We start from the raw sequence: 26,747 nt of genomic DNA, 5'->3' as shown, positions 1-26,747 counted from the left end.
TCCCCCTCTCGCATTCCCTCTCTCTCTCTCTCTCACTCTGAGCGCACAGGCTCTCTTCCTCCCTCCTCGCATCGCGGTAATCGCTCGAGTGACGGCGACCAAAATGGCCGTGGAGACCGTGGTGCCTGCGGCGAATGGAAACGCCGCCAAGGTCGGGCCGGCGACACACGAGAAGCATGCGGAGAAGCTGAGGTTCATCGAGGAGATGACCGCGAACGCGGATGCGGTGCAGGAGAAGGTGCTGGCGGAGATCCTGACGCGCAACGCCGAGACGGAGTACCTCCGGAGGTACGGGCTCGGCGGCGCCACGGACCGCCTCACCTTCAAGGCCAAGGTCCCCGTGGTCACCTACGAGGACCTGCAGCCGGAGATCCAGAGGATCGCCAACGGCGACCGCTCCGCCATCCTCTCCGCCCATCCCATCTCTGAGTTCCTCACCAGGTACATTAAATCCTTCATCTTCCTTCGTAGCTGGGAACGTGTGCAATTGGGATCTTATTTGGCTCCTTTTCGAAGCTCTGGGACGTCTGCTGGCGAGAGGAAGCTGATGCCCACGATCAAAGAGGAGCTCGATCGCAGGCAGCTCCTTTACAGCCTTCTCATGCCTGTTATGAATCTGTGAGTACCCATCTTTGCTTTCTCTTCTTTACCTTGTCATCATGAATCAGATCAACATGTACCGATCATCTAACTCGATGCTTCTTGGCAATGGAACAGTTACGTGCCGGGCCTGGACAAGGGGAAGGGGCTCTACTTCCTCTTCGTGAAATCGGAGACCAGCACACCCGGCGGGCTGACGGCACGACCGGTGCTGACGAGCTACTACAAGAGTGAGCACTTCAAGAGCCGCCCGTACGACCCCTATAACGTGTACACCAGCCCGACCGCCGCCATCCTCTGCGCCGACGCGTTCCAGAGCATGTACGTGCAGATGCTCTGCGGCCTCCTCCAGCGCCTGGACGTACTCCGCGTGGGCGCCGTCTTCGCCTCTGGCCTCCTCCGCGCCATCCGCTTCCTCCAACTCCACTGGAGGGAGCTCTCCCAGGACATCGCGGCCGGGACTCTCACCGCCAAGGTCACCGACCCCTCCATCCGCGGCGCCGTGGCTGAGTTCCTCAAGCCGGACCCGGAGCTCGCCCGATTCGTCGCCGCCGAGTGCTCCGAGGGGGAGTGGGCGGGGATCATCACCAGGATCTGGCCCAACACCAAGTACCTGGACGTGATCGTGACGGGAGCCATGGCGCAGTACATCCCCACCCTGGAGTACTACAGCGGTGGTCTCCCCATGGCGTGCACCATGTACGCCTCCTCCGAGTGTTACTTCGGCCTCAACCTCAACCCCATGTGCGACCCCTCCCAAGTCTCCTACACCATCATGCCCAACATGGCCTACTTCGAGTTCCTGCCGCACGGCGGCGACGGCCACCACCCGGGCGAGGGGGTGGACACGGCCCAGCTGGTGGACCTGGCGGACGTGGAGGTGGGAAAGGAGTACGAACTTGTGATCACCACCTACGCCGGTCTGAACCGGTACCGCGTGGGGGATGTCCTGCGGGTGACCGGGTTCCACAACGCGGCGCCGCAGTTCCGGTTCGTCCGCCGGAAGAACGTCCTCCTGAGCATCGAGTCGGACAAGACCGACGAGGCGGAGCTGCAGAAGGCGGTGGAGCGCGCGTCGGCGCTGCTCCGCCCCTACAACGCCAGCGTGGTGGAGTACACGAGCCACGCCGACACGAAGGCCATCCCGGGGCACTACGTCATCTACTGGGAGCTGCTGGCCAAGGACTCGTCATCATCCGCTGCGGCGGCGGCAGCGGCGCTGGCCCGGGACGGGGTGATGGAGCGGTGCTGCCTGGCGATGGAGGAGGCGCTGAACTCGGTGTACCGGCAGAGCCGGGTGGCGGACGGCTCCATCGGGCCGCTGGAGATACGGGTCGTACGGGGGGGCACCTTCGAGGAGCTGATGGACTACGCCATATCGAGGGGGGCGTCCATCAACCAGTACAAGGTGCCGCGCTGCGTCAACTTCCCCCCCATCCTCGAGCTGCTCGACTCCCGCGTCGTCTCCGCCCACTTCAGCCCCGCCCTGCCCAAGTGGATCCCGCACTTCCCCGGACACAACTGAAGCCCCGCGGGCCCCGCCGTCCGACCGGCCGACCGACCTTCCGCGTCAGCTAGCTCGTGGGTCAACGGGGCGAACGTGTCGTGGGGAAAAGGAAAGGCTGTCGTTGACCCTCTCCTTGTTTGACGCCGTCAAGTTAGCATTATAGTCCCGTGTTTTAGTGAAGATGGATGATTCTAGCCATGTGAGTACGTGTTTAGAGTAGTCGCAGGACGTGTTGATGTAATGGTACCTCAGCAATAATTCGGAGCCCAAAAAAAAGAGCTGCTTTCGTTATTTCATATTCGAATTCATGAGTTGACGGCGATAAGTGACTTTTATTTGGACGCAAAAAAAAAAAAATAATAATTTCATATTTCAAGGTGGCGTTTCTTCCACGTGATAAATACCTTCTATCTGCGGTTGCTTCGGTGAGCGGGGGGGAGCAGATCCCGGCCCACCTCATCATGGGTCTGGGAATGATGGGAAACGTTTTACTTGATACATAGAATCTTAGATCGCATGTGCTCCGTGTCCTACCGAATCATATCGCCGCGTGACCGGACCGGGTCCGAACCTGGTAAGGAGTGGGTGGGCGGTGGTGACTCGGATCGAACCGTGTTGGATTGTGTTGTGGGCGTTGGAAATTAGGGGGCGTCGTGGTTGACCTCGACCCGAGTCGACTTGTCGCCGCCGCATGTGCGCCTAACTGGATGTCGGCCCTGACTTGACGTGGTCGGTCGGATCCCGTGGCCTTGAGTGATTATTCCATTGGAAGATAACATTCGGTTGGTAAAACGCACAACGGAACAGTGCGAGAAGCACACTTTACAAAGCGCACGTGGCTTACTCATACCGAGGCGGCCATGAGCCAAAAGAGACTCGTCAACGGTTCGCAAGGTAAAATAGAGCCACTCTTATTGACCGGTAATTTCCGGTGCCAAGAAGCTTCCCGGGGACCTGTGTCGTAGATTTCACTTCGATTTGTGCTGATCGTCTACCTGTGCAGAATCTAATTTTGGATCGATAAGATTATTTAAACATATAAATCTGGCCCGAATCAAAGACATCACTCTTCATCCAGAGTAGAAAATATTTACTCCTCCCAGTAATATTTAAGAAGTTAATAGGATGGCCGCATGCCACTATGTAAAGATTATCTATAGATGGATTGGAATCTCTACCATTATTTTAACAGAGAACATCGATCTGGAACAAAAAGTCAATCCAACTGGCAAAGTTGTCTTTGATCATATTCAATACACGATACATCTGTGTTTATAAAGTGTTCATCACATTTGTTACTTTGATGGAAAGAATTGATCACTCCAACTGTAAGTAAGATACACTTTCTTTTTGTTCATTTATCCTAAATCCTTGAGTTTTCTTGTTTTGCAGATTGGGAAGACAAAACTCTTTCCTTTTGGCACACTAGTCGTTAATATTGGGGGGGCTCAGAAACAATGAGCTTGACACTAGTTGTACCCTAGAATCCCAGTGATCCATAAAGCTCTCGGAGGAATGATTGATACCGGTTCCACATTTTGAAGTCATCATGAAAAGATGGATTTGTTTTGATAATCAAGACGAGCAACTAGTCTGCTTCCTTGGTAAATTTTGCATCCTCATTTTGCAGTGAAAAGCTGCTGCTTGGATCAGTAGGCTTCCGTTCATCATACTTTGATGGCTGCAAACATGTAAAAGAATTTTAGATGAGCAAACTCTCGAGGAGGCACAAAATTAGAAGCCGTTAAACCTTACAACAGAAAACCTAGTTGAGCTCACTTTCGAGGAGCCACAAAATTAGAAGATGTTAGACCTTACAACATAAAATTTTGACGAGCTCACTTTCAAGGAGGCATTCAATTAGAAGACGGTAACCAAAAGCATGCTAGACCGCATGACATGCAAAGTATGGTCCAATAAAACCATGAGCAGCCTACTTCTGTTGTTGCTATCAAATTAATTTATCGAGGTTCCATGCCGATCCACAAAAGTTAGTGACAAGGAGCACGATATATGCTTATTGAACTTTGTTAGGAAACACAAAAAGTCCTAGCATGTAAAAGGAAAATTGCACAAAAGACAAATGTAACACAGCAGAGGAACTATAATACGACTATCATTATGAACCGGATCGTGCTCCTGCTTGGGCTCGGAAATTCGAATCGTCCATCTAAAAGAAGGACAAATCACAACCATCCAGTGGCCATGTAAAAAACTTGCTTAACTCCAGCGACATGGTGCCCTTTTTGCTAGGACCATTAACATCCGTTCTTTAGCCAAGTATTTGGCAACTAAGTGATTGATTGGAAGTTAGAAATGGCCATTCCCATCTGTGCATTTGGGGTTTTGGATAATCTGTTTTCATCTTGAGCACCATCTAATTTGGCATTTCTAGAGACCACCTAATCTCTTACATTATGTTTGTAATGTTTTCTAGGTTAATTGTTTAATGTATGACTTTCATTTAATTTTTTAATAGATCTTAATTTACTTATAGGTTCAAGTCTCAGCTATTTGGGGTTGACCGAGTGATTCCAGTTTGTGCAATTTAACTTTTTCCTCTGTCATGAAGAGAACCATGTCCTAACTTACTGCTTGTAACTTGTAAGCATCTCTTTTTCTTCCATTATTATCCACTTAAATTGATTCCTCATATGTATGCAATTTATCTGTACTCATTCTCCCTTAGAAGCTTGCCTAGTGAATAGAAAGAAAGGTCCAACATCCTTTTGTGAACATAGAACAAGCAAATTAAACAAACTTAACATGATTAACAGCAATAGCATATCAATGGACAAATATATATACATTTATACATACGTATACATATATACATAATACAAATATATTACATATAGAAATATATAACAGAGACAAACTAAGAGTACATACGAGGATCACAAGTTTGTCGTCAGAGTAAATGTTCCACAGAAAAGAACAAAAAATGTACTGCATTATATTGCCAATAAATAGGACATCAACTACTCACAAAAACAAAATTGTCCCACTTATTTCATGTACCAGTTAAATGGTGTATGTAAGTTAAAATTACTTGAAAATTTTCATTAAAGTCAAAAGTTGCAACAGTTGTATCATGTAGTAGACCTTGAAGGCCTTAATATATGATCCATCCACAGATATCTTTAGCACTTTTCTAAAATTCTATTCAGACTTGTATTTCCCAGATTTAGTTTAGTGTCAGATATTCAGACCTTTATACTTGATATGCAACACTTGGCAAATAGTATTCAACATATCATGGAAGTAACCATACAAAATTAACATATAAAATCATGGAATATAACCGAAAAATGCAAGATGCCCTCAAATAAACATATAAAATTAACTTCAAAAATGGGCCAGCATTAACAGAAGCAAGTCTTCTGCTAGCAAAACAGAGAGACGCACAACAAGAGCAATATGTGCTACGTAGCTTATCCCACAATTACTGGTGAGCATGTCATTGGACGGAGAGGAGTGAATGATGCAAAAAACAAAAGCTTATTGACATCAGGTTTCATTGCAAGTAGGAGAACATCATATAAAAATGAAATTCACAGAAGAAAGGACTGCTGAGAATATTCTATTCGAGATCAAAGTCCGATTATGAATAAAACAAACAATGCCCATAGAACGGAGGGCATATATATACATATAAAACTCCAAAGTCTACCCCAATACCAATAAAAACAACAAAATTGTACCAGCCTACCCGTCAACGCCAGAAGATGTTAACCATCACTGTCCTAGTACAAACTCGTTCCCGCTGCAGCCCCAAAATCCAGAAGGTATATGCAAGAAGATATCTTCTGATACCATGCCATGATTCATATAGGTACCACTTGCACCCACCTCCATATAAGAAAAACTCCTCTCACAGGAAGGAAGGAGAATGAGGTTGTCGACTGACAGAAAGACCCAGTTTGCTGTTACTCATGCAGGGCCAAACTGGAGAGAAACAAGAAGGTACTCTGAGGCCTTCTAAGGAAAAAGGCCCCCACTCGAGGATCCTGGAAAAGGAACTCCTCTCAAGGGATGGATACAACACCGAGAGGGCACAACCAAGGAGTACTCTCTCTCTCTCTCTCTCTCTCTCTCTCTCTCTCTCTCTCATAGTCTAATGCCCTCTGACATGAGTCGGAGGCGCATTTTCGATCGTTTGTCCAAATCAGACTATAAAGAACGGACGAGCGACAAATTACCTCCATTCTCCGCGTCCGGAAGCAGGAGGGCACCGGACTCCCGCGGCGAGAGGAAGGAGATCGAATCGGAGAAGCAGGTGGAGCACAGAGTGAGTGGTAGAGAAATCGCGCGATAGAGGAAGGTCTGCAGGCCCTGCTTCCGCAACACTCATCGTCTCGACTCGGACGCCGAGTGAACCCTCGATGGTCTTTTCCTTTTCCCTTTGTTTAGACCCTTTTTACATATATTAATTAGTAGCATATTTTCCCCTCTAATTATAATAATATTACATGCATTCCTTCAGAATTTAAATTTTGTTTATATTATCCCTTTAATTAACCCGTGATTTGGGTCAAATCGATTCGACTCCGATTCATGATCGGATCTACTCTATCGATCGGATCGGGTTCGCAGATCGGACGGTGAATCAAATGCTTCCGTTCCCGAGATCGTGGGAACGGTGGGGCGAAAGCGCTAACGGACGTCTGGTGCCCGTGCCCCACCACCAGTCCGCCACGCACTTTCCTCGCAGCTTCTCCCCGCGTCCCCTTCCCTCCACGCGACTTTCGCCACGTCATTGCCCCCCGGTTGTGTTCATTCCCCCGGTACGTGCCTCCGCTCCCTCCGATCACCCGTTGGCCGCGCTTTCTGTATTGCGCATAACAGTTTTGCCGCATGGGTAACCTTACCGAAGCTGAAAATAACTAAACCTCAGAGTGCGCTGGCGTCCTGCGTGGCTGGCATTTTACGTAGAAGATCACCATTCGGCGTATTAGATTGATGAGTTGTTTGATGACAACACAAAACAGATCGTTTGTCCAGAAGAAGATGCACCAGGTGTTCGTTCATCGTGGTTCTCACCAATGATTAAATAGTGAGCACGACACGTGGACACCTTGCGTGTGCCTCGTTCATCCAGGTGATCCAGGAGATCCAGGCCTTCCGAGTTCTGGGAACCGAGACGCATCCAGGTGAGATACGATTGAGGTGACGGTTCGACTCCAGACAGCCAACTTTCCCCCTCCGTGAACGCCACGTCAGTTCACCGGGCACACAATCGTAATTTAAGTCGGGATACGATAGCAGGGCTCCATAAGCTCCTGCGTTCGGCTTCGAAACGAAGGACAACGGATACGTCTCTCGGGCATCCGACATGGCGTCCCACGGAAAGGAAGTCGCGGCGCCCCTCCTCTCCTCCTCCGGCGCTCGTGACTCCGACGATGAGTCCGAGAGAGCGTACGAATCCGACGAGAAGGTGGAGATCTCCACATCCGATGACGAATTCTCGCCGGCGGCCGGCGCCCTAGACGGGACCCCGCGGCCCTTCTCGTGGCGGAAGCTGTGGCGCTTCATGGGCCCGGGCTTTCTGATGTGCATTGCATTCCTGGATCCTGGGAACCTCGAGGGCGATCTCCAGGCGGGGGCCATCGCGGGGTACTCCCTCCTCTGGCTCCTCCTCTGGGCGACCGCCATGGGGCTCCTCATCCAGCTGCTGTCGGCGAGGCTAGGGGTGGCAACTGGTCGGCACCTGGCAGAGCTCTGCCGAGAGGAGTACCCCCAGTGGGCGCGACTGGCGCTATGGCTGATGGCCGAGACCGCCTTGATCGGTGCCGACATCCAGGAGGTCATCGGGAGCTCCATCGCCATCAAGACACTTAGTGGTGGGGCGATTCCGCTCTGGGTAGGGGTAGTCATCACTGCTTTGGATTGGTGAGATCCGAATTCGTGGTCTTGATGCGGAAAGATTGGTTCTTTTCTACTCATCGATAAAAAAGGCTTGCTTCTTTATGTTCTTTAGCACAGTCTGCTTTGTGTTTGATCAAATTGTTTCTCGTTTGCCTTTGTTCCATTAGCTTGAATGTGATTGACTTTTATGTCGGATTTCTTTATCTTCGTTCTCTCTTAAATGGTCTACTGATTTGATTATGACTCAGATATAGATTTGTTTATTACGTTGATCTTAGGTTCGTTGCTCGTATTTTGGTCTGGGGGGGGAATAATTGTACGTCGCTACTACTCGTCGACCATATCTCTTCTCTCGTTAGTAAATTTGGAAGCTTTTTAATGGATTTTACCTTTCTAAATGGGATTAATGACAGGTTATTTTTTATTGGTGTCAATTTCTTCCAATAATAACATTTTTCTGTTCGATGTTAAGCTCACTAGCAATATATAATAAATTCCAAGAAGCATGTGTTAATGCTAGTTTATCACATCTCAGATGGATTAGAATTATCTGCTCTATGATCTGGGAAAGAATCTCCTTTTTTTCTGCCAAATTTGAATCCTTTTTACTTGTTTGTTGAAATCATCCTTCTTGTTTCTCTTATTTGAAGTTCATCTATCGTAGTTCAGATGAATCCGATACTTGTTTTGGTACTTCAATTTGAGAAAATCATGACATGGAAACATGTAATTCTTATTTCTCTAATGTTCTTGGCAGCTTCATCTTTTTGTTCCTTGAGAACTATGGCGTGAGGAAACTGGAAGCTTTCTTTGGATTTCTCATTGCTACAATGGCTGTTTCATTCGCCGTAATGTTTGGCCAAACCAAGCCCGATGTGAACGAGCTTCTAATAGGTATCTTGTCTCTGCTGTCTTCTCTCTCAGTTACTCATTCACTGCTGACCATTTCAGCTCCTAAATGATTTAGACTCATCTTGGCAGGTGTCGTAGTACCAAAACTAAGTTCAAGAACCATACGGCAAGCCGTGGGAGTTGTGGGTTGTGTGATCATGCCATATAATGTTTTCTTGCATTCTGCTCTTGTACAGTCTCGAAAAGTCGATACTCGAAAGGAAAGCCGCATTAAAGAAGCAATCAAATACTATTCCATTGAATGCACTATTGCTCTCGTTCTTTCGTTCTTGATCAATGTTTGTGTAACTACAGTGTTTGCAAAGGGATTTTATGGCAGCGAGGTAGCAAGGAACATAGGCCTAGAGAATGCTGGTAACTTCTTGCAAGAGAAGTATGGTGGCAAGATCTTTCCTATCCTATACATATGGGGAATTGGGTTATTGGCATCTGGGCAGAGCAGCACCATAGCAGGCACTTATGCTGGACAATTTATCATGGGGGGGTTTCTGAATCTTCGGTTGAAGAAGTGGGTTCGAGCACTGATTACCAGAAGCTGTGCCATTGTTCCCACCATTGTAGTTGCTCTGTTCTTCGACACCGGGGAAGCTACCATGGATATTTTGAATGAGTGGCTTAATGTGCTTCAAGCAATTCAGATACCATTTGCACTAATTCCACTCCTAACACTGGTTTCAAAGGAAGAGGTTATGGGAACCTTCAGGATTGGCCGTGTTACTGAAGTGAGTTTCATCATCTTCTTAATAATCTGAAATTTTCAATTCTTTAGTATTTAGTTTTTGCTTTTCTATTTGCAACTTCTCTGGTGTAGATCTGCTGCTTATGGTTCATATTGATGCAAGGAAAAATTGAGGAACTTGCCAAGGATAAAAGCTATGGAGAGTAAATAGAATAGATGTTTGATGCTCCATTACTTTTTCTGATAATTAATTACAATGTGTAAAACCCGATGCGTCAATCATGATAATGATGTTTTGATTAAAGACAAAAGCAAAAAAGAGCAGGTCAGAAAATTTAATGTTAGGAACATCAAATGTAGGGTTTGCCAATGGTGGAATCAACTCGGATGCATGTTGAAGTATTATGAGCCATTTCTAGTGGAAGAGGCCTAAGACTATATATAGTGGTCTTTGTTGAATCATCTGATTAGTTAGTGCATTATTGTACAAGTGATAGAAAATGAATTAGAAATTGACAGATATTTTTATCCATATTTCTGATAGGAAAATGATCGCGTGGGCATGATGTACATCATTTAACATAATAGAATTTTCTTCATAAAGAAAAAAAACTATTTATAGTAGGAAAAGAATCAGAAATAGACATAGATATTTTAAAAAAATGTTGGCCTTAGCTTATCGGATACATTACAGTACTTAATGTCTCACATCAACTTCCATGTCATTTAGTGTCTCACATCTATATTCTTATTTGTGAATGACTGATCTAAAATTCCTTGATGTGTCTTAAACATCAAACAAGTTTAAGCTTTTCAACTTGGAAACTTTGGGCCTTAGTCATGCCTATGATTGACTCTTAACTCCTTTGCCAGTGTGTGATTTCTCACTGTTTTTTTATTGTTAGTGCATTGATCCCTCATCAGAATACATGTATCAGGTGATGCACTTTCCTTTGATGATCATTTTTGGCACAGAACAGCTATCTCTTAAAATGTTCTTCACATTTCAATAGGAAAACAACAACAACAACAACAAAGAACTTAGTGTTTTTGTAGATCAATGATCTCCATGCTTCTTATGTTTCATGTATTTTCCAATGCAGGTTGTTACCTGGGTGGTAGTGGCATTTCTGATAAGCATCAATGGTTACCTTCTCCTCAATTTCCTCTCTGCTGAAGTGAATGGCACCCTCATGACTTCCATTCTCTGCGCCGCCCTGGCGATATACGTGTCATTTGTCATCTACCTCATCCTTCAGGGCAGTTCTTTGCATTCTCGGCTTGCCTTGGCTGTCCGGAAAAGCTTCTCCACTGGCAATTCAATGGTGTAGGTTTTGCAACCAAGTCACAGGAAGCAACCTTCACCCAAGAGAAAATGTCATGAAGCTCTGATGTCTTCTCTGATACACGAATCAGTAGCTTCTCGTATTAAAACTAGACTCTGGACTGCATATAGTGTAGGTATCTTTTATTGAATTTATTCTCCTATTTCTGAAGCAAAGATTTGAAATCTGTAAATCTCTCTAATTTGGTGGAAAGCTATGCTTGATTTGGTGCAGACAAATTCATGTTGATCAAGCAAACCACAAATCATTCATGGCTTAGATGTAAGCATCAACATCCACCAAAGAGATTGTGCTTCTATTCTTTTGTTAGACCCAATGGTGATTAATGTATGAATTGTAATAAGATTTGACATAAGGAATTCACACCTATCCGAGACTATTTTGATCCCACAATCTTAATTATAATTTATTTCTCGTTCGACATGAGAAAAAAGATCAGGACAAGTCAACTCCAACATTATTTATGATTTATATCTTTTAATTATGTTAGATGCGTTGCATAGATTCCATTGTATTTTGTAGGTCAAATCTTACTCTTTGATTTTTGACATAAAATAATGATAGTGATCGAGCATATTTTGGCGCAACTTGCACGGCAACCTCCTCGTGGCTGACGTGGCACATGTGCACAGGCAAAACACCTTGGAACTGAGGGTGACGGAAATCGTACCAATACTGTTTGGATCTATACGAGACGACGTTGCCCTACCTTAAGCCATCCATGATGATGCAAGATGGTGCCGCACGACACAGAGTCGTGTAGGTTGGTCCATGTCATGCAGAAAGTATGGGTTGGCCTCCCTAAGTATCATAGATCATTAATGAGTCTCGTACGGTTGACTTTTTGACAAGCAAGTATAAAAGTTAATCCTCTCCCCACTGACAAAAGGGGCACACCTTAAACACCAATATATCACCTCCAACTAAATTTTGGAGGGGTTAAGTCAGGAATCTCTCTCCCGATATTGATCTTTTCTTAACAGGGAGGAGTAGCAATCGAAGGCCCACCTCGAGCCGGATCGGTAAGGTGCTCCCCGACCCGACTTGATTCCTGTCACATTACCAAATACTCGTGTAAACGACCCTGCATCTTCGAGATGAAACCTAGCTGTGTCACCTCTTCTACCATAACGTTAAGTTCCAAAACAAATCAAAATATTAATGTTCTAACATTTAATATTAATTTAAATTTGAAAAATAAAATCAAACATTTAATGTTCTAACAAAAGGGGGAGAAGAATAATCTACTCCAACAATATCAAATTATCTGATAGATTCACTTTTAACTTAAGTTCAATCTTGCCAAAAATCACATAATAATAAAAAAATAAGAACATACTTATCCATTCACGAAAAGACATAAATTCTCGACAGATGAACAGTATCCGATAAAAATGAGAGCTTTTTAGGGATAAAATTGCCTATTAATCTATCCTAATAATACAGTCAAATATCAGGTTAATACAAAATCCCATCACACTCTCTTTCTCTCATCCCATTCCTGCTCGGACTAATCCTTTCTTGGAGGCCGAAACAGCGTTAGGAAGATCATTAGCCGCCCGATCAAATCTGTAATCAAATGGACGGTCGTGATCGATCTTCTCTGTGTCTTTTATCCATTCCACGCTCCGCCGAGAGGAAGACGAAATCGGGTTAAAGTCGTAATAAAAAGCTAATGGGAATCACAAATAATTATGCAAGGTAGGGTTTTTGGTTCGGTGATTCCGGCGATCCAGGGAGCCTTTTCGAGTTCTTCCGTGGGGAGCGCTGCTCGATTCCGGCTTCGATCCGCCCCTCTTTCGCAGAAGCAAGCGTCCTCGACCAGGCTCTCTTCTCCCTTGTGTTCGGTGCGATCGGGCAGGGGAAATGTCCGCCTCGAGATGATGCGGTAGGGGAACCCCTGTTTGCTGAGATTTCGGTTTATTTCCTTGCTCCGAAGGCCGAACGACATGAATGCCCCAATAATCGGTGGGTTTTCTTACCCAGATTCTTCCTTTTGCTTCTTTTTCTGAGATAAAAGATCCGTTTTTTCTTCTGCTTCTCTTGTTTTTTTTTTTAATCTGAAGAAATTTGAGGTTTTCTAGAGCTAAATTTGATTTTTTGGGTGGTGTTGGGTGTTTGGATGGGTGAAGATCCGTTGCAGGGTGATTTCCCGGAAGTCATCGAGGAGTTTTTGCAGCATGGGAACATGAAATGTATCGCCTTCAATCGCCGGGGAACTCTTCTTGCTGGTACCATCAGTCTTCCACTTTTTCCTTTTTCGATTACCTCATTTTCCCTGCGATTGCATAAATTTGTAAAAGAGCCGATTTTGATACGTTGGAAACAGTTCTGACGGAGCGAATAGACAATCATATGTTTTGTTCGTCATGAGCAAAGGTTTTGTCCTCTTTTATGCTACAATAATGTCTGTCGAGTAAGGCAACTAAGCTCAAGCCTAGTTTATGTCTATTCAGATGAAACTTGGGAAAAAGAGGGAGAGGGAGAAATCTGACATTCTGGAAGGTTTTCTGCTGCTAATGCTGTCATTGATCCTTGATAAACCATGTTTCTTTTTTTTTTTTTATTCTAGTGATAGTATACACGACCGAGGATTGACCCATTTTGTACGTTTAGTTTCATTTGTTAATTTAGCGCTTATAGTCTCACAGAAGAAGAGTTGTAACTTAAATAGGATGAAAAGTGAATTTGTGTCAAGCTGTTCCTTTCCAGCTACATCTGCATGGCATAGTTTGCAATGAGAAATAAGGATAATTTTGGCAATCTGTTGGATTTTTCATAAAAAAACATATTTTGATTGGAATGATTTGAGAATTCTTGTTTGCCTTCCCTCATGACACAAAGTGGTGCCACCATTTCATCCTTTCTTTATAACATCTGAGAATATTAGTGTTTGTTGTGACCTTAGCTCATGGAAAGTTGGAACAGGCGGCTTAATGATTCTCACTCGTCCCTTTTAACTAATCTTTCCATGTTTTGCTTTGCCTTTAACAGACTTCTCTGAACATCTTGGGATGTCCACCTGCCTCTTTGTTCATCAACAAATTCTCTTGGCATCACAATCATTCAAATTTTTGTGGTCTGACTCTCTTTCAAATCATACCATCTTCTTTGGTTTCACCAAAGATTACTTGTTTGTGTAAATGTTCATGTTCTTTTCTGGTAGTCTCCTTTATTGGTGGATTTATTATGCCAAATTGTACACATCAAGGTTCAACTTTTGAACTTTCTTAGCCTGAATATCTTGGAACTTAGAGGATCTTTGTTCGTGCTCTCTCTCTCTCTCTCTCTCTCTCTTGTAGCAGGAGCATTTTTATTTGAGTTATAAAACTACTGCTAGAGCATAGGTATAATAAATGACTGAATCCATATCTCATGACCCACTCTAAGCAATCACAAAGGGGAAACATTCTCTGGGCACAAAATTCCTCCCTCATTGACCCAACTTTATGTTTGACCTTTCTGCTGGCGTCATTGCTCATGCAAGGATTCGTAAGACGATCTTCTTGGACCTGATTTATGGTGAGGCATTTAAGCAGCTGTTTTCTTCCCACAAACAGTACAAGTATTAGGTGGAACCTGTGTGGATAAATGATTCCCCTTTTATTTACTAGAAGCAAACACGAGAAGAATGAATTCTGACAATAGTTGGTTGCATTTGCTTTTTTTCTTTTACTTTTTTCTTCTTTCCGTACTTGCTTTCAGAAGATAACTTACTGTGACCATGCTTCCAATGTCATTATTGCCACCGTTTTCATTTTATGAACACCTAGCTGTTTGTACCTTGTTGGTTCCTATGTCACACCTGAATGAAATTTACGTATGATGATTGAGTTATATCCTTAAGTTTCTATTATAATCATGCAGTTTTTATTTCATGTTGATTTATTTATCTTTTATTTTGCTTATATATTATTGTTAACAAGATCTTGCACTTGGTTTTAGTGACTTTTGGTCTAAAAGAATGCATCCTGTTTGTCTGGTTTAGCTGGCTGTGCCAACGGGAGCTGTGTCATTTGGGACTTCGAGACTAGGGGGGTTGCCAAGGAGCTTCGTGATAAAGCTTGTGTAGCACCTATTACAAGTGTTTGCTGGTCCAAGTTTGGTCACTATTTACTTGCTTCTGCTACTGACAAGTCGTTGACACTTTGGAATGTCATGAATGGGGAGAAGATCACACATATAACATTGCAGCAAACTACTCTACATGCACGCCTTCACCCAGGATCTTGCACTCCGTCGCTCTGCTTGGCTTGTCCCCTTTCTTCTGCGCCTATTCTTGTTGATCTGAACAATGGAAGCTCCACTGTTCTGCCCGTTTCAGGAACGGATAATGCAAATGGAAATGCTGTTTCTCATCCTCGCAATAAATTTTCTGATGGTTCGCTGCCTTTCACTCCAACTGCAGCAACTTTTGACAAACATGGAGATCTGATCTACCTGGGAAACTCCAAAGGGGAGATACTAATTGTTGATTCAAAGAACATTCGGGTAAATGCACTAATACCTATTCCTGGGGGTTCTGTTGTCAAAGATATTGTTTTTAGTCGGAACGGGCAGTATCTGCTCACAAATTCTAATGATCGAGTCATTAGAGTCTATGAGAACCTTCTACCAACAAAGGGTGCTGCAAAGGAACTTGAAATAATGAGTGACACTGACGATAAATTTCCCAGGATAGAGAAGTTGAAAGAAGTAGGCACCAAGTGTCTGCGCTTATCTCGAGAGTTCCAGGATGCTGTGACAAAGATACAATGGAAAGCACCTTGTTTTAGTGGTGATGGTGAATGGGTCATAGGTGCTTCTGCTAGCAAAGGGGAGCACAAGCTGTACATTTGGGATAGGGCCGGCCATCTTGTGAAAATCCTTGAAGGCCCTAAAGAAGCTCTTATTGATCTTGCTTGGCACCCTCTTCGCCCCTTGGTCGTCTCGGTTTCGGTTGCTGGCTTGGTGTATATATGGGCCAAAGACTACACAGAGAACTGGAGTGCATTTGCTCCTGATTTTAAAGAACTTGAAGAGAATGAAGAGTATGTGGAGAGAGAGGACGAATTTGATCTAATGCCTGAATCAGAGAAGGTACAAAACACCCACCTTGATTCGTGTGTTAACCTGTTACGATTAGATGCGCCTGAAAATGCTTATTTGCAGGTGAAAGAGTTGGTGATTAATCAAGATGAGGAGGTTGACATTTTAACAGTGGAGAAAGATTCAGCGTTCAGCGACTCGGATGCATCACAGGAAGAACTGTGCTTCTTGCCTGCAGTCCCTTTGCCAGATGTTCCTGAACAACAAGACAAGTGTCTTGGGAGTTCATTGAAGTTAGGGGACAGCAATCATACTGGTTCACCGTTTTCAGTGGAAGCAGCACAGAATGGTCAGGCCATTCTTCCTGCTTCAAGCCCGCTCGAAGGTAATAATATCCTTTAGTCGCAGGTTCTTTTCTCATCTAGTAGCCCCAATAAATGAATGCATCTCTCTCCATCTGTTAGGTATAAATTACGATTTAGGTGGGGTATTTTTTTTCCTTTATATCTTTAGTTCTTATGGAGACAAGATGATAATTTTACTGAACAATGTTGCAATCGGAACAAGAACTATACTCAATCCAGAATTCAGTAATCAAATTTCAGAATGATGAGACTGAATGAAACAACTGTTGTTCTGAGTCAAGTGTGATTGTTTCTTATGCAGTGGTAGGTAATTCGACGCCCGAAGAGGCAGTTGGGACTGCAGGAATGAAGCGGAAGCGGAAGCCATCGGCAAAAGGGATGGAGTTGCAGGCGGAGAAGGGCCGAAAACCTCAAACGAAGAACAAACCCTCCGGTAAGCTGTCGAAACCAAAGAGCAGAAGTGGGGATGGGATCGACACGAATGGCTCTGTACATGAGGATGATGTAACTGATGAGTACCTTTGAACTGTTTTAAGCTAATCTCCATTTTTTTTCTCTCTTTGAAGCTCTCTCTGTACTTGCATTCTCTGATTAGTGTTTTTAAGATTCGTGCAAAAATCTGATGGACGGTAGGGATGTCTTATCTTTTACTAACAATTAATTGATTGATCTGGAATGCATATGTGGCCATGTTCATCCTCATGCCATCATATATACCACAACAATAACAAAATCCTATATACCATAATAACAAGATCATGAGAGATACTTCATAAACTCTCCAAAAATTTCATTTTTGGCCTAATTCAGCTACCAACAGACGTGGTATGGTTCGATCGGTTAGGTCGACCGGACCGGGTTGGTTGAGGTTTTGCTCCTTCGAATTCCACAACCCACAACACACATCGAATATACCAGCACTACTCATGAGTTCCAAGTATAGGTATTTCAATATAAAATTCCACAACCCACAACACACATCGAATATACCAGCACTACTCATGAGTTCCAAGTATAGGTATTTCAATATAAATACACATCGAATATATCAGTAAAGACATTTAAGTTTCAAATTTAGAACGGAATCAGAATCACCATTGATCAGAACAATTTAATTCTGGCTCGATTTGGAATCGCCATCGCCAAACTGTTAGACTCAGTTCGGCTACTTTAGTAGCTCAAATGGGGAATAAGAAAACATCAAAAAAAGAAAAGACGAGAGACAAATAGTTCAACCACTACAAGTTCGTGTCTACAAATCTATAGCAGATAAAGGGCAAAACATTAAGCTGTCTTTTCTAGATCAATCAAGAAGCTGATGCTAAGCAGCACAGCATCGCGATGTCAAGATTATAACATATTGTTAAATATGGAGATGTTCATGCCCACAGAAGATTTCACTTTGCAAAGTGAGGATTAAGCAGTCCTGAGATCTCCAAGAAACCAACACGATCCCTTCCTCCAAACACCTTCTTTAGCTTCTCATCGCACACTACTATCCGCTTGTTTTCTGGATCCTGCAGAAAGGATTTTACAGCAACTGTTCAGTAGTTGAAGTCACTTAAGACTGAGATTCGCAAAACGATTCACAATGTAGAAATTTAGGGACGACAAGTTGCTTCCAGCAGTAACATTGGTTTACATTTCCAAGAAATACCGACATGAAGTGTATGTTCTGTTAGGTTGCTGGTACTGATGGATGTGTTTCACAATTATCCTGTTTTCAATTCTCCAAACTTCAAAATACATTCTTTAAGACATCAAATATACTTTTCACAGCATACTCATGCATTTATACACACAAATGCAGAAAAAAATACACATTTCAACATGTTCCTTAAAATTGCAATGTAGAATGGACAATGGGTTGGAATGGATATGATCACGAATAAATATACAAATTAAGAGTAAAAGAATATACCTTTGTCGATCATAAAAGACCTGGTTAGGAGAAGCAATTCCCAACATAGACATGTTGTTCATACTGACCTAAATGATTTATTCAAAGTATCACCAGTACATAAAGTGAAATGTTTTCCAGAAAGCACATGACAACCATTGGTATCCAACAAACAAGCATGACACAGCAAACAGTTTGAAGTGTCCACCTACATATCCTCGGGACGCTTCGCCAGTATTCAACCAATATAATGCAGGATTATATCTCAAACAGTACACGATAGAAGCATATTAAAAAAGTATCATCATAAAGGATTACATGGATTAGTAAAATATTAGTGTCGAATCTATTGCCTACATTGTTTTTATTTTGACAAAAGGAATGGAAGTTAACATACCATGGTAATATGAGGCAAAGGCCAGATTGTCAAATCACAGGATAGTACATGTGCAAGTGTGCATCCAACATAGGCTAAGATGCATGAACATGTATACGTTCAGAGTACGGAGAAAAGATATGATCACAGAAATTCAAAACTTTTAAAAAACGAAATTTAGCCAACCAAATGCAATATGATAAATTGGCACAGAGTTCGGCAAAAGTATCTTGTCATATTGTGAATTAAAAGGCTGCTCAAAGTATTATTGTAGTAGAACTTCAAGGATGTTCTCAAAGTATCTATTAGAAGATTATCAATGTCATCAGTTAAAGCGCTGTGAAAGTAACAACACTAGAACTGTGTCCGGTAAGGGAACCTGGAAGTCAAACAAAACGAAGAAAAGGCTAAAAGCCAGAGGTGCAGTTTACATCAATCTAGGATGAGATCATGAGACGGGCATTGCAGTAGGTTATACTCATGACCAACTTCATAAATGCAAATATTAAAACAAGAAAAGTCTTATGCAGGTTACATAAATCAAGATGATGGTTTGACTACAAAAGGCTACATTGTTAACAGATACACAAGGATGAAAGAAGGGTATTAGATAACTAAGAAGGGAACTTAATAATCATGACAACCATAATGGAAGAACAGGTGTAGGCCAAATGAGAGAGGATATAAAAGCCAGAAATTCTAACGGTGCAAGCAAAAGAAGGAATGACTGGATTATTGGTTCATAACCTCACATCGATAATTATGGGCTTGTAAAAAGAAAAAAGCAAACTTGTGTTAATTTTGTCACCCATAACTCTTTTCCGGCATGCCTCAATGGGTTCTCTACTATCCTTAAAACTTGCATATATCTTTAGGACCCATCAACCTTAAGCAAGAATATATGTTCACCGGCATCGTCATCATGCTTTACGAGGGTATCATGCTATGTTCATTCAAGATTATAAAAATCAACACCGTAAATCTTCTCATACACTAGTTTTAGGGCAAGCCCCATCAGGTGTCCTCTCAAAGGACAACAGATTCATGAATCTCATGCTGTAAAATACTCCTCTTTTAAAGCCAACATACCATGTTTTTAGTACAAATGCTTCGATGACAGTGATCGTCGTTGGATACTAATTACAATTTGAGAATGAACAGACCATGGTATGCAGTACCGAATGGTACGGGCGGTACGTACCGATCCGACGATATACCGGTACGCGGACCGTCCGGTACCGCTACGGTGCTACAGTATTACACTGTAGGAATGGAAGTTAACATACCATGGTAATATGAGGCAAAGGCCAGATTGTCAAATCACAGGATAGTACATGTGCAAGTGTGCATCCAACATAGGCTAAGATGCATGAACATGTATACGTTCAGAGTACGGAGAAAAGATATGATCACAGAAATTCAAAACTTTTAAAAAACGAAATTTAGCCAACCAAATGCAATATGATAAATTGGCACAGAGTTCGGCAAAAGTATCTTGTCATATTGTGAATTAAAAGGCTGCTCAAAGTATTATTGTAGTAGAACTTCAAGGATGTTCTCAAAGTATCTATTAGAAGATTATCAATGTCATCAGTTAAAGCGCTGTGAAAGTAACAACACTAGAACTGTGTCCGGTAAGGGAACCTGGAAGTCAAACAAAACGAAGAAAAGGCTAAAAGCCAGAGGTGCAGTTTACATCAATCTAGGATGAGATCATGAGACGGGCATTGCAGTAGGTTATACTCATGACCAACTTCATAAATGCAAATATTAAAACAAGAAAAGTCTTATGCAGGTTACATAAATCAAGATGATGGTTTGACTACAAAAGGCTACATTGTTAACAGATACACAAGGATGAAAGAAGGGTATTAGATAACTAAGAAGGGAACTTAATAATCATGACAACCATAATGGAAGAACAGGTGTAGGCCAAATGAGAGAGGATATAAAAGCCAGAAATTCTAACGGTGCAAGCAAAAGAAGGAATGACTGGATTATTGGTTCATAACCTCACATCGATAATTATGGGCTTGTAAAAAGAAAAAAGCAAACTTGTGTTAATTTTGTCACCCATAACTCTTTTCCGGCATGCCTCAATGGGTTCTCTACTATCCTTAAAACTTGCATATATCTTTAGGACCCATCAACCTTAAGCAAGAATATATGTTCACCGGCATCGTCATCATGCTTTACGAGGGTATCATGCTATGTTCATTCAAGATTATAAAAATCAACACCGTAAATCTTCTCATACACTAGTTTTAGGGCAAGCCCCATCAGGTGTCCTCTCAAAGGACAACAGATTCATGAATCTCATGCTGTAAAATACTCCTCTTTTAAAGCCAACATACCATGTTTTTAGTACAAATGCTTCGATGACAGTGATCGTCGTTGGATACTAATTACAATTTGAGAATGAACAGACCATGGTATGCAGTACCGAATGGTACGGGCGGTACGTACCGATCCGACGATATACCGGTACGTGGACCGTCCGGTACCGCTACGGTGCTACAGTATTACACTGTAGCAGTGCTACAGTATGAAGAAAATATATAAAATTGTTCAGTATACCGGTACCGTACCATACCGAGCCAATCTCGAAACACCAGTACGATACGGTATTACATAACTTGGAACAGACAACACATCCCCCAAGAAATTATAGAAACATAAATCAAACTCCTGAGTCCGTAATGTCATGGACTTAGCTGGAATTGCCTAAGTCGTGAGACACCCTTATGGTCAAGACGCGAACTTAGCTTGAGTTGCCTAAGTCACGAAGCACCCTTGCGCCAACTTCTCGGACTTAGTTGGGATTGCCTAAGTCTTGACGCGTCCTTACGATATGCGTCCGCAAAGGTCAGTCAATTTGCAACCTCACTCTGGTCCCGATGGACTCGTAAAAGAGAAAGTTGATTAGTTCGAAGAACAAGCGACAGACAAGTCTCAACGTCTCGCGAAGAAAGAAGCTTTACAAGCAATTCAGCGAGCACCTTGTGTGCAGGAGAGAAAACAAAGAAATGAGAAAAACAAGGACTTTAGAGAGTTGAACGAACAACTGCAAGTCCACAAACAGTTGCTCACTGGGTGTCGAGCGCGAAGGCAAGTTCCCGTCAAGAAAACATGCGAACTTGTGAAGATTGTTCAACGCTCAACACTATACCGAAGCCCCATCCCCTATGATGCGTTCCAGGGTGCTGAGATGGCTGACGTTACGCGTGTGACAACGGACTACAGAAAACAGCCCATGGCATACGAAAATGAAGCATTTTGGATTGTTTTGCTCGGTGCGATGAGCGATCGCACTATAGTGCTGCAACCTATTCGAACTTACATTTTTACAAGCAAAAGAATACAAACCCAAGGCAAAACATGTTGTCAAGCATCTATACATATAAACAAAAGTGACAAATGATTCGTTGAACGAAGTTGTTGTGGGTCCGGACCGACCATTTTCGAGTGAAGTATTTTCTCTTATAACATGTGAACAAGAAATAATAGCAAACGGTTCGAATATCTTCCAGATGACAACGATCATAAGTGAAGGATAAAAGAGGACCTGAAGATTGTTCTCCTTGATGTAAGCCCATATCTTCTTGAGGGCTTGCGTCCGCGGGATCTCCGCCTCGCCCACCACCGCCTGGAGCTCGGGGGACACTGGCCTGGGCTTGGTGATGCCCCTCGGTCGCCGCTTCCCCGTCGCATCCGGTGCCGCCTCCACGGCCGCGCGCGAATCCGCGGCGACCGCCCACCTTCTTGGCGGCGCGAAGCTGGGGAGAAGCACAGCCCGGCGGGGGAGCGCGGCGACAGACGCCCCGTCGCCGATGGTGAATGCGGGGAGGAAGCCGATCGACGCCGCCATGGTCGGATCTCCGGTACACACCGAAGCGAGGGTTTGGGGGAAACGAGAGGATCCGAATGGAGGGAGCGTGAACCGAGGTGAGTGGAGATAAGAGTGGAGAGCTTCTTCCTCCAGATCGAGGAAGATCTGGAGCCGTTCGATTTAAATCGTACGAAGATAAGAGGTCCAATGGGTAGATGAAATAATCGTACCATTGAAATCGTACGTTACGCTGGCGTTGTATCCGTTATATCAAATGATACTTTAAGATTTGTGCATTGCGAATCTTTCAGTCCAACTGTGCTGTAGCAGTTCAGAATACGTTGGCATAGTTTAATTTGCTTTACCAGAATCGAGTCATTTTTTAGAAATAAAATTAAATAAAATTAACTTATAAGGATTGGATGAGTATATTATATTAATTTTAACTTAAATATTTTTTTAATAATTTAGATCAAACTAAGTTATTAGTCAGTTAACTCATTACACTCGGTGAGTGATAAGGCTCATACGATTAAAATATTAAAGTATATAATATTCGATTCTATATATCTAAAATATTGAAGTACATAATATTGGTTTCAAGTTAGGTCATGTTTGGAAATGTTTTGGCTCCCAAATATCTCTCATGTAAACATGGTTGACAATATTTCATGAATAGAAGTGGCTTTTATTGAACTGCATGATGTACTCACCAAATGTTGGATGATCAGTTGTCTCATATCTTTGCAACAAAGGCATGTGCATGTCTACTATAATTTGGAGAATATTTCCTTCTCTCTGGCCAAGATATGAGTGCAGCAAAATTGCTAAAGATGGATGGCAACATAGTAAGGTTCACTTTCTTCCTGTTTATCAAAATTTATTCACATACATAATCAAGGCTGAATTGTTGGAAAACATAAGTCAGTCTGAAATCCTGTAGCAATTTATCACATCAATACAAGAGCAGTATAAAAGGGGCTAACAAGTAGAGAGGAAAGAGTGGTTCTTAAAAATTAGGAACCACATACACCAGTTCTAGCTGGATATGCCCTTTTCCACATAAAAAACCAATGAAAATTCATATCTGTATGCAGGACTTCTGACCTGAAATTGTTTTCTCTTCTTTTGATACCTCCAGTCCTAAAATATGCAGACATGTCCAGACCAAATATTTGTTTTCAGTGGCAAGGTATGTGGCAATACCTTGCTCACCAATCCTTGATTTGAATACTCAACAATCCTTCAACAATATACTAGAGATGACCAGTTCTGCTAACAGTGCAAGGGATTGTAAGATCCCCAGTCAAGACATGATGAACTTACAAGGATTCAGTCTTATAGCAGGAAGAACATACATAGTAGGAATAATGGGGTTTAATGTTCTGACAAGAATGGTTTAATGTTGGAACAACAGGAAAGTGTGTGGATCCATTCAAGAAAAATAACAAAGATTGAATGAATAAATTAAAATAAAAGTAGAATATGCTTCCAGATGTAGAATATGCTCAGATGTAGGTACTTGTGTTAAGAAACTGGATTTCAACTGATAAAGACAAACTATCTTTCCTCATATTCATCCTCAGAGAAGAACAGATTAACTTCTCTATAACCATGAAAAGAACTCCAGTGTTTGTGCAATGTAAATATCTCCAAATACATGTTCTAATGAATGCTGCAAACCATAATTTTTCTTCAGAATATATATAATAAAAACAAACACAGTTCTTTAAAGCATATTGCCAATTTTATTGTGGACTCAGTTTGAATCATTTCATTTGTAGTGATACATTATTCATACTACAAGCTTCCCATAGCACAACAACAAACAAGTGCAAGAAGTAGATGACGAACTAGCAAGAGATGGAAGTACTGGCAAATCACAGTGTATAGAGGGGAAAGAGAACATTATAGCAAGCACAAGTAAAAGAGGCATCAGGGAACGACCTTGTAAGCCCTCAGCTTGTCGATCCAAGTGTTGAAGGAAGTTACCGAGTTCCGGAATCCCAAGAACCCGTGCTCCTTGCTCTTGTTCATGTTGTCAAGGTGCTCAAACTCCAAGCCGAGCACGGCATCAGCGTACCACCAGTTCCCGACCTCGTCCAACGCCGTCGGCGCGAGCTCGTTCTCCCGCACGATCTCCTCCCACACGGCTTCCTTCCCCTTCATCGCATCCTTCAGCTTGAACCGACCGTCGTAGCCCGTGTAGCCAACCGCCGGGACGCCGAACTGCTCCGCGAGCACCGGCCAGAGGTGCTTCCACTTGAACACGTCGCCGTTGCTGCAATTGAACGCTTCGTTCTTGGCGTAGGGGTCGACGGCGGCCCAGATCTGGTGCTCGGCGACAAGGTCGGCGTCCGACGCGTCGCTGAACCCGTACCACGCCTCCTCGCTGCCGAACCAGCGGAGGGGCACGCCCTCCTTGCGGCAGATTGAGGCGTAGACGCACAGTGAGCATACCAGGTTCATAAGGCTACAGGGGGAGAAGCCGAAGATGGTGGTGGGGCGGTGAACGGACCACGTGACGGCGCGCTCTTTCTTGGCCAATTCCTCGAGCAGGACGTCCTCGAGTTCGTAATAGAAGTTGGGGATGGCAAGGCGGGGTGTGTCCTCGGGGAAGGGAGGGTCGTGGGGTGGATCGTGGCGCGGCCCCACCTCAGCGACAACTCCGCCGGCTGGTCCGTAGGGGCCAAGGTAGTGGTTGCGGCCGGTCTGAAGGCAGACGTGCTGGAGGTTGGGGGCGGCAGGGAGGACAGCGTCAAGGACGTTGCGGAGCATGGCGGCGTTAGTAGCTCGGGTCTCCGCCGCCGTGGATCGGCGACACCAAGCGGCGTAGAAGATGTGGGTAACGTCGCCAAGCGGGGAAAGCTTGGCGAGGGCGTCAGCAGGGTCGGCGACGTCGCAGGGAACGTGCACGACGGGAAGACCTACACCGTCTGCGATGTTGGGGGAGAGAAGAGAGGGGCGCGGGGGTCGGCGGGAGACGCCGTATACCTTCCATGGACCGCCGGGGGTGTCTGCGAGGGGGAGGATATCATAGAGGCTGGAACCCACGATGCCAGTGGCGCCGACGACGAGGGCCACGCTCTGGTACCTGGCGGCGGGAGCGTCGGCGTCAACCCCCGTCGTCTTCTTCTTCGCGGCGCCGATGGCGCCGGCCCACCACCAGCTCATGGCGATGCGCCTCGAGTTCAATTCGCTGGAGAGAGAGAGAGAGAGAGAGATTGATGATGACGGCTTTACGTTGATTTTAGTTATAGAGATTTCGAAGCTTAGCGTTATGCGAGGGAGGTCAGTTATACTCTTCCCTGCTAACCTACTCATACTCAAGTACGTACCTTAGATGATCATGTGGGCTCCTTGATGATAGCAAATCATGACGCTGGTTTCCACGAAAGTGTTATTCTTCGAGTGAAAGGTATTTTTGATAATAGCAATAATAGGCATTAGATAAACCGGAGGAGGGGCACCATATGTAAATATGGTCGGTAATGATAAGAAATGATGTGGAGAATAAGGCGGAAAAAAGAGGTCCGATTGTTATTGAGTTATCCCTTAGTTGGCTATTTTGACTTGAAAGTTTGGTCACACTCCGTTTAATTAATATTTTCCCTTCTTTTTTGTAATAAAAAAATAAAAAAAATACTATAAATAAATATGGATTTCTGTGGAAATCATGGCATGTGAGATTGAGCACAGCCTCGATATATGTATATTATATATATGGGACACCTTGGCAGGTGAGCGAGATGGAAATCGCTGAGCTGTCCGATGGAGAACGACAGCCGAGAGAGGAAGAGGTGGATAAGATTAAAGGTGGCACTTAGTTGGAAGGAGACGTGGAACGAAAGTGGAGGAGACGTGATATGCAATCAATGTTGATGCAGCTGCATATGCTAAGACGTGGTTGATTTATGATAGGCGGGGGCATGACACGTAGACGATACGTTGCACCCATGGTTGGTGTGTTCGACAGAACCAATCTCATGATATAAGCAATGCGGCACGGGAGAGGATGTCGAGTAAATCACACACAGTTTTGATGATCAAATTGGTTCGACATCATCGTTACTATGATTTGATGTATGATCTTATGAATTTACTAATGATTGAATGTTATACATAATTATTTTTTTTATATTTATTATAGCTATAATTCAACAATCATCGAGTTCATTGAACACTCCTATTAAATCATATGATAATGCTTACTATTTATTAGGAGTAGTACATATCATGATAAGGAGTTTTCAACAAGAAAGAGTACATATCATGACCAACACATCAGCAAAAGGAAATCTATAAAGCCGTTCGTGTTGGGCGCATAAATTTGAGCT

The 26,747-nt window shown here is 43.6% G+C and overlaps 5 protein-coding genes and 1 long non-coding RNA gene across 6 annotated transcripts; 3 read left to right on the top strand and 3 right to left on the bottom strand.

The window, feature by feature from the left end:
- Positions 1–2,403, top strand: LOC135633134 (indole-3-acetic acid-amido synthetase GH3.8-like). Its single transcript, XM_065142250.1, has 3 exons — positions 1–441; positions 517–618; positions 718–2,403. The coding sequence occupies exons 1-3, from the start codon at positions 104–106 to the stop codon at positions 2,123–2,125; spliced, it is 1,848 nt and encodes a 615-aa protein (XP_064998322.1). The 5' UTR covers positions 1–103; the 3' UTR covers positions 2,126–2,403.
- Positions 2,404–3,436: 1,033 nt separating this feature from the next.
- LOC135633214 (uncharacterized) lies at positions 3,437–6,502 on the bottom strand. Its single transcript, XR_010494938.1, has 2 exons — positions 6,310–6,502; positions 3,437–3,788 (listed from the first exon to the last, which is right to left on the bottom strand). It is a non-coding gene; the product is annotated as an uncharacterized LOC135633214 (long non-coding RNA).
- Positions 6,503–7,311: 809 nt separating this feature from the next.
- Positions 7,312–11,282, top strand: LOC103979846 (metal transporter Nramp2). Its single transcript, XM_009396061.3, has 4 exons — positions 7,312–7,999; positions 8,733–8,869; positions 8,957–9,609; positions 10,670–11,282. The coding sequence occupies exons 1-4, from the start codon at positions 7,443–7,445 to the stop codon at positions 10,895–10,897; spliced, it is 1,575 nt and encodes a 524-aa protein (XP_009394336.2). The 5' UTR covers positions 7,312–7,442; the 3' UTR covers positions 10,898–11,282.
- A 1,271-nt stretch (positions 11,283–12,553) lies between these two features.
- LOC103979847 (protein RBL) lies at positions 12,554–16,932 on the top strand. The gene is made up of 5 exons (XM_009396062.3): positions 12,554–12,880; positions 13,045–13,143; positions 14,901–15,991; positions 16,064–16,325; positions 16,607–16,932. Exons 1-5 carry the CDS (start codon positions 12,862–12,864, stop codon positions 16,828–16,830), a joined length of 1,695 nt encoding a protein of 564 aa, XP_009394337.2. The 5' UTR covers positions 12,554–12,861; the 3' UTR covers positions 16,831–16,932.
- A 591-nt stretch (positions 16,933–17,523) lies between these two features.
- LOC103979848 (uncharacterized) lies at positions 17,524–22,541 on the bottom strand. Its single transcript, XM_009396063.3, has 2 exons — positions 22,147–22,541; positions 17,524–17,822 (listed from the first exon to the last, which is right to left on the bottom strand). Exons 1-2 carry the CDS (start codon positions 22,447–22,449, stop codon positions 17,703–17,705), a joined length of 423 nt encoding a protein of 140 aa, XP_009394338.2. The 5' UTR covers positions 22,450–22,541; the 3' UTR covers positions 17,524–17,702.
- Positions 22,542–24,135: 1,594 nt separating this feature from the next.
- On the bottom strand, positions 24,136–25,652 carry LOC135634040 (3-oxo-Delta(4,5)-steroid 5-beta-reductase-like). The gene has a single exon (XM_065144168.1). It carries the CDS (start codon positions 25,582–25,584, stop codon positions 24,346–24,348), a length of 1,239 nt encoding a protein of 412 aa, XP_065000240.1. The 5' UTR covers positions 25,585–25,652; the 3' UTR covers positions 24,136–24,345.
- Positions 25,653–26,747: the final 1,095 nt, after the last annotated feature.

The sequence above is a fragment of the Musa acuminata genome, chromosome BXJ3-3 (assembly GCF_036884655.1).
Source record: "Musa acuminata AAA Group cultivar baxijiao chromosome BXJ3-3, Cavendish_Baxijiao_AAA, whole genome shotgun sequence".
Classification (NCBI taxonomy): domain Eukaryota; kingdom Viridiplantae; phylum Streptophyta; class Magnoliopsida; order Zingiberales; family Musaceae; genus Musa; species Musa acuminata.
Note: the sequence above shows the minus strand (reverse complement) of the source record. Positions and strands in the feature narration are given on the sequence as shown.

Bases quoted from the DNA above. Each gene is read 5' to 3' on its own strand.
- LOC103979847 (XM_009396062.3), top strand. The intron at 13,144-14,900 runs GTACCATCAGTC...TGTCTGGTTTAG, and splicing joins CCGGGGAACTCTTCTTGCTG to CTGGCTGTGCCAACGGGAGC. The intron at 15,992-16,063 runs GTACAAAACACC...GCTTATTTGCAG, and splicing joins TAATGCCTGAATCAGAGAAG to GTGAAAGAGTTGGTGATTAA.
- LOC135634040 (XM_065144168.1), bottom strand. From the start codon at position 25,584: ATGAGCTGGTGGTGGGCCGGCGCCATCGGCGCCGCGAAGAAGAAGACG.
- LOC135633134 (XM_065142250.1), top strand. From the start codon at position 104: ATGGCCGTGGAGACCGTGGTGCCTGCGGCGAATGGAAACGCCGCCAAG. The intron at 442-516 runs GTACATTAAATC...TCCTTTTCGAAG, and splicing joins ATCTCTGAGTTCCTCACCAG to CTCTGGGACGTCTGCTGGCG. The intron at 619-717 runs GTGAGTACCCAT...GCAATGGAACAG, and splicing joins CTCATGCCTGTTATGAATCT to TTACGTGCCGGGCCTGGACA.
- LOC103979846 (XM_009396061.3), top strand. From the start codon at position 7,443: ATGGCGTCCCACGGAAAGGAAGTCGCGGCGCCCCTCCTCTCCTCCTCC. The intron at 8,000-8,732 runs GTGAGATCCGAA...TGTTCTTGGCAG, and splicing joins GTCATCACTGCTTTGGATTG to CTTCATCTTTTTGTTCCTTG. The intron at 8,870-8,956 runs GTATCTTGTCTC...TCATCTTGGCAG, and splicing joins TGTGAACGAGCTTCTAATAG to GTGTCGTAGTACCAAAACTA.
- LOC103979848 (XM_009396063.3), bottom strand. From the start codon at position 22,449: ATGGCGGCGTCGATCGGCTTCCTCCCCGCATTCACCATCGGCGACGGG. The intron at 17,823-22,146 runs GTCCTCTTTTAT...TCCTTTCTGCAG, and splicing joins TCAAGGAGAACAATCTTCAG to GATCCAGAAAACAAGCGGAT.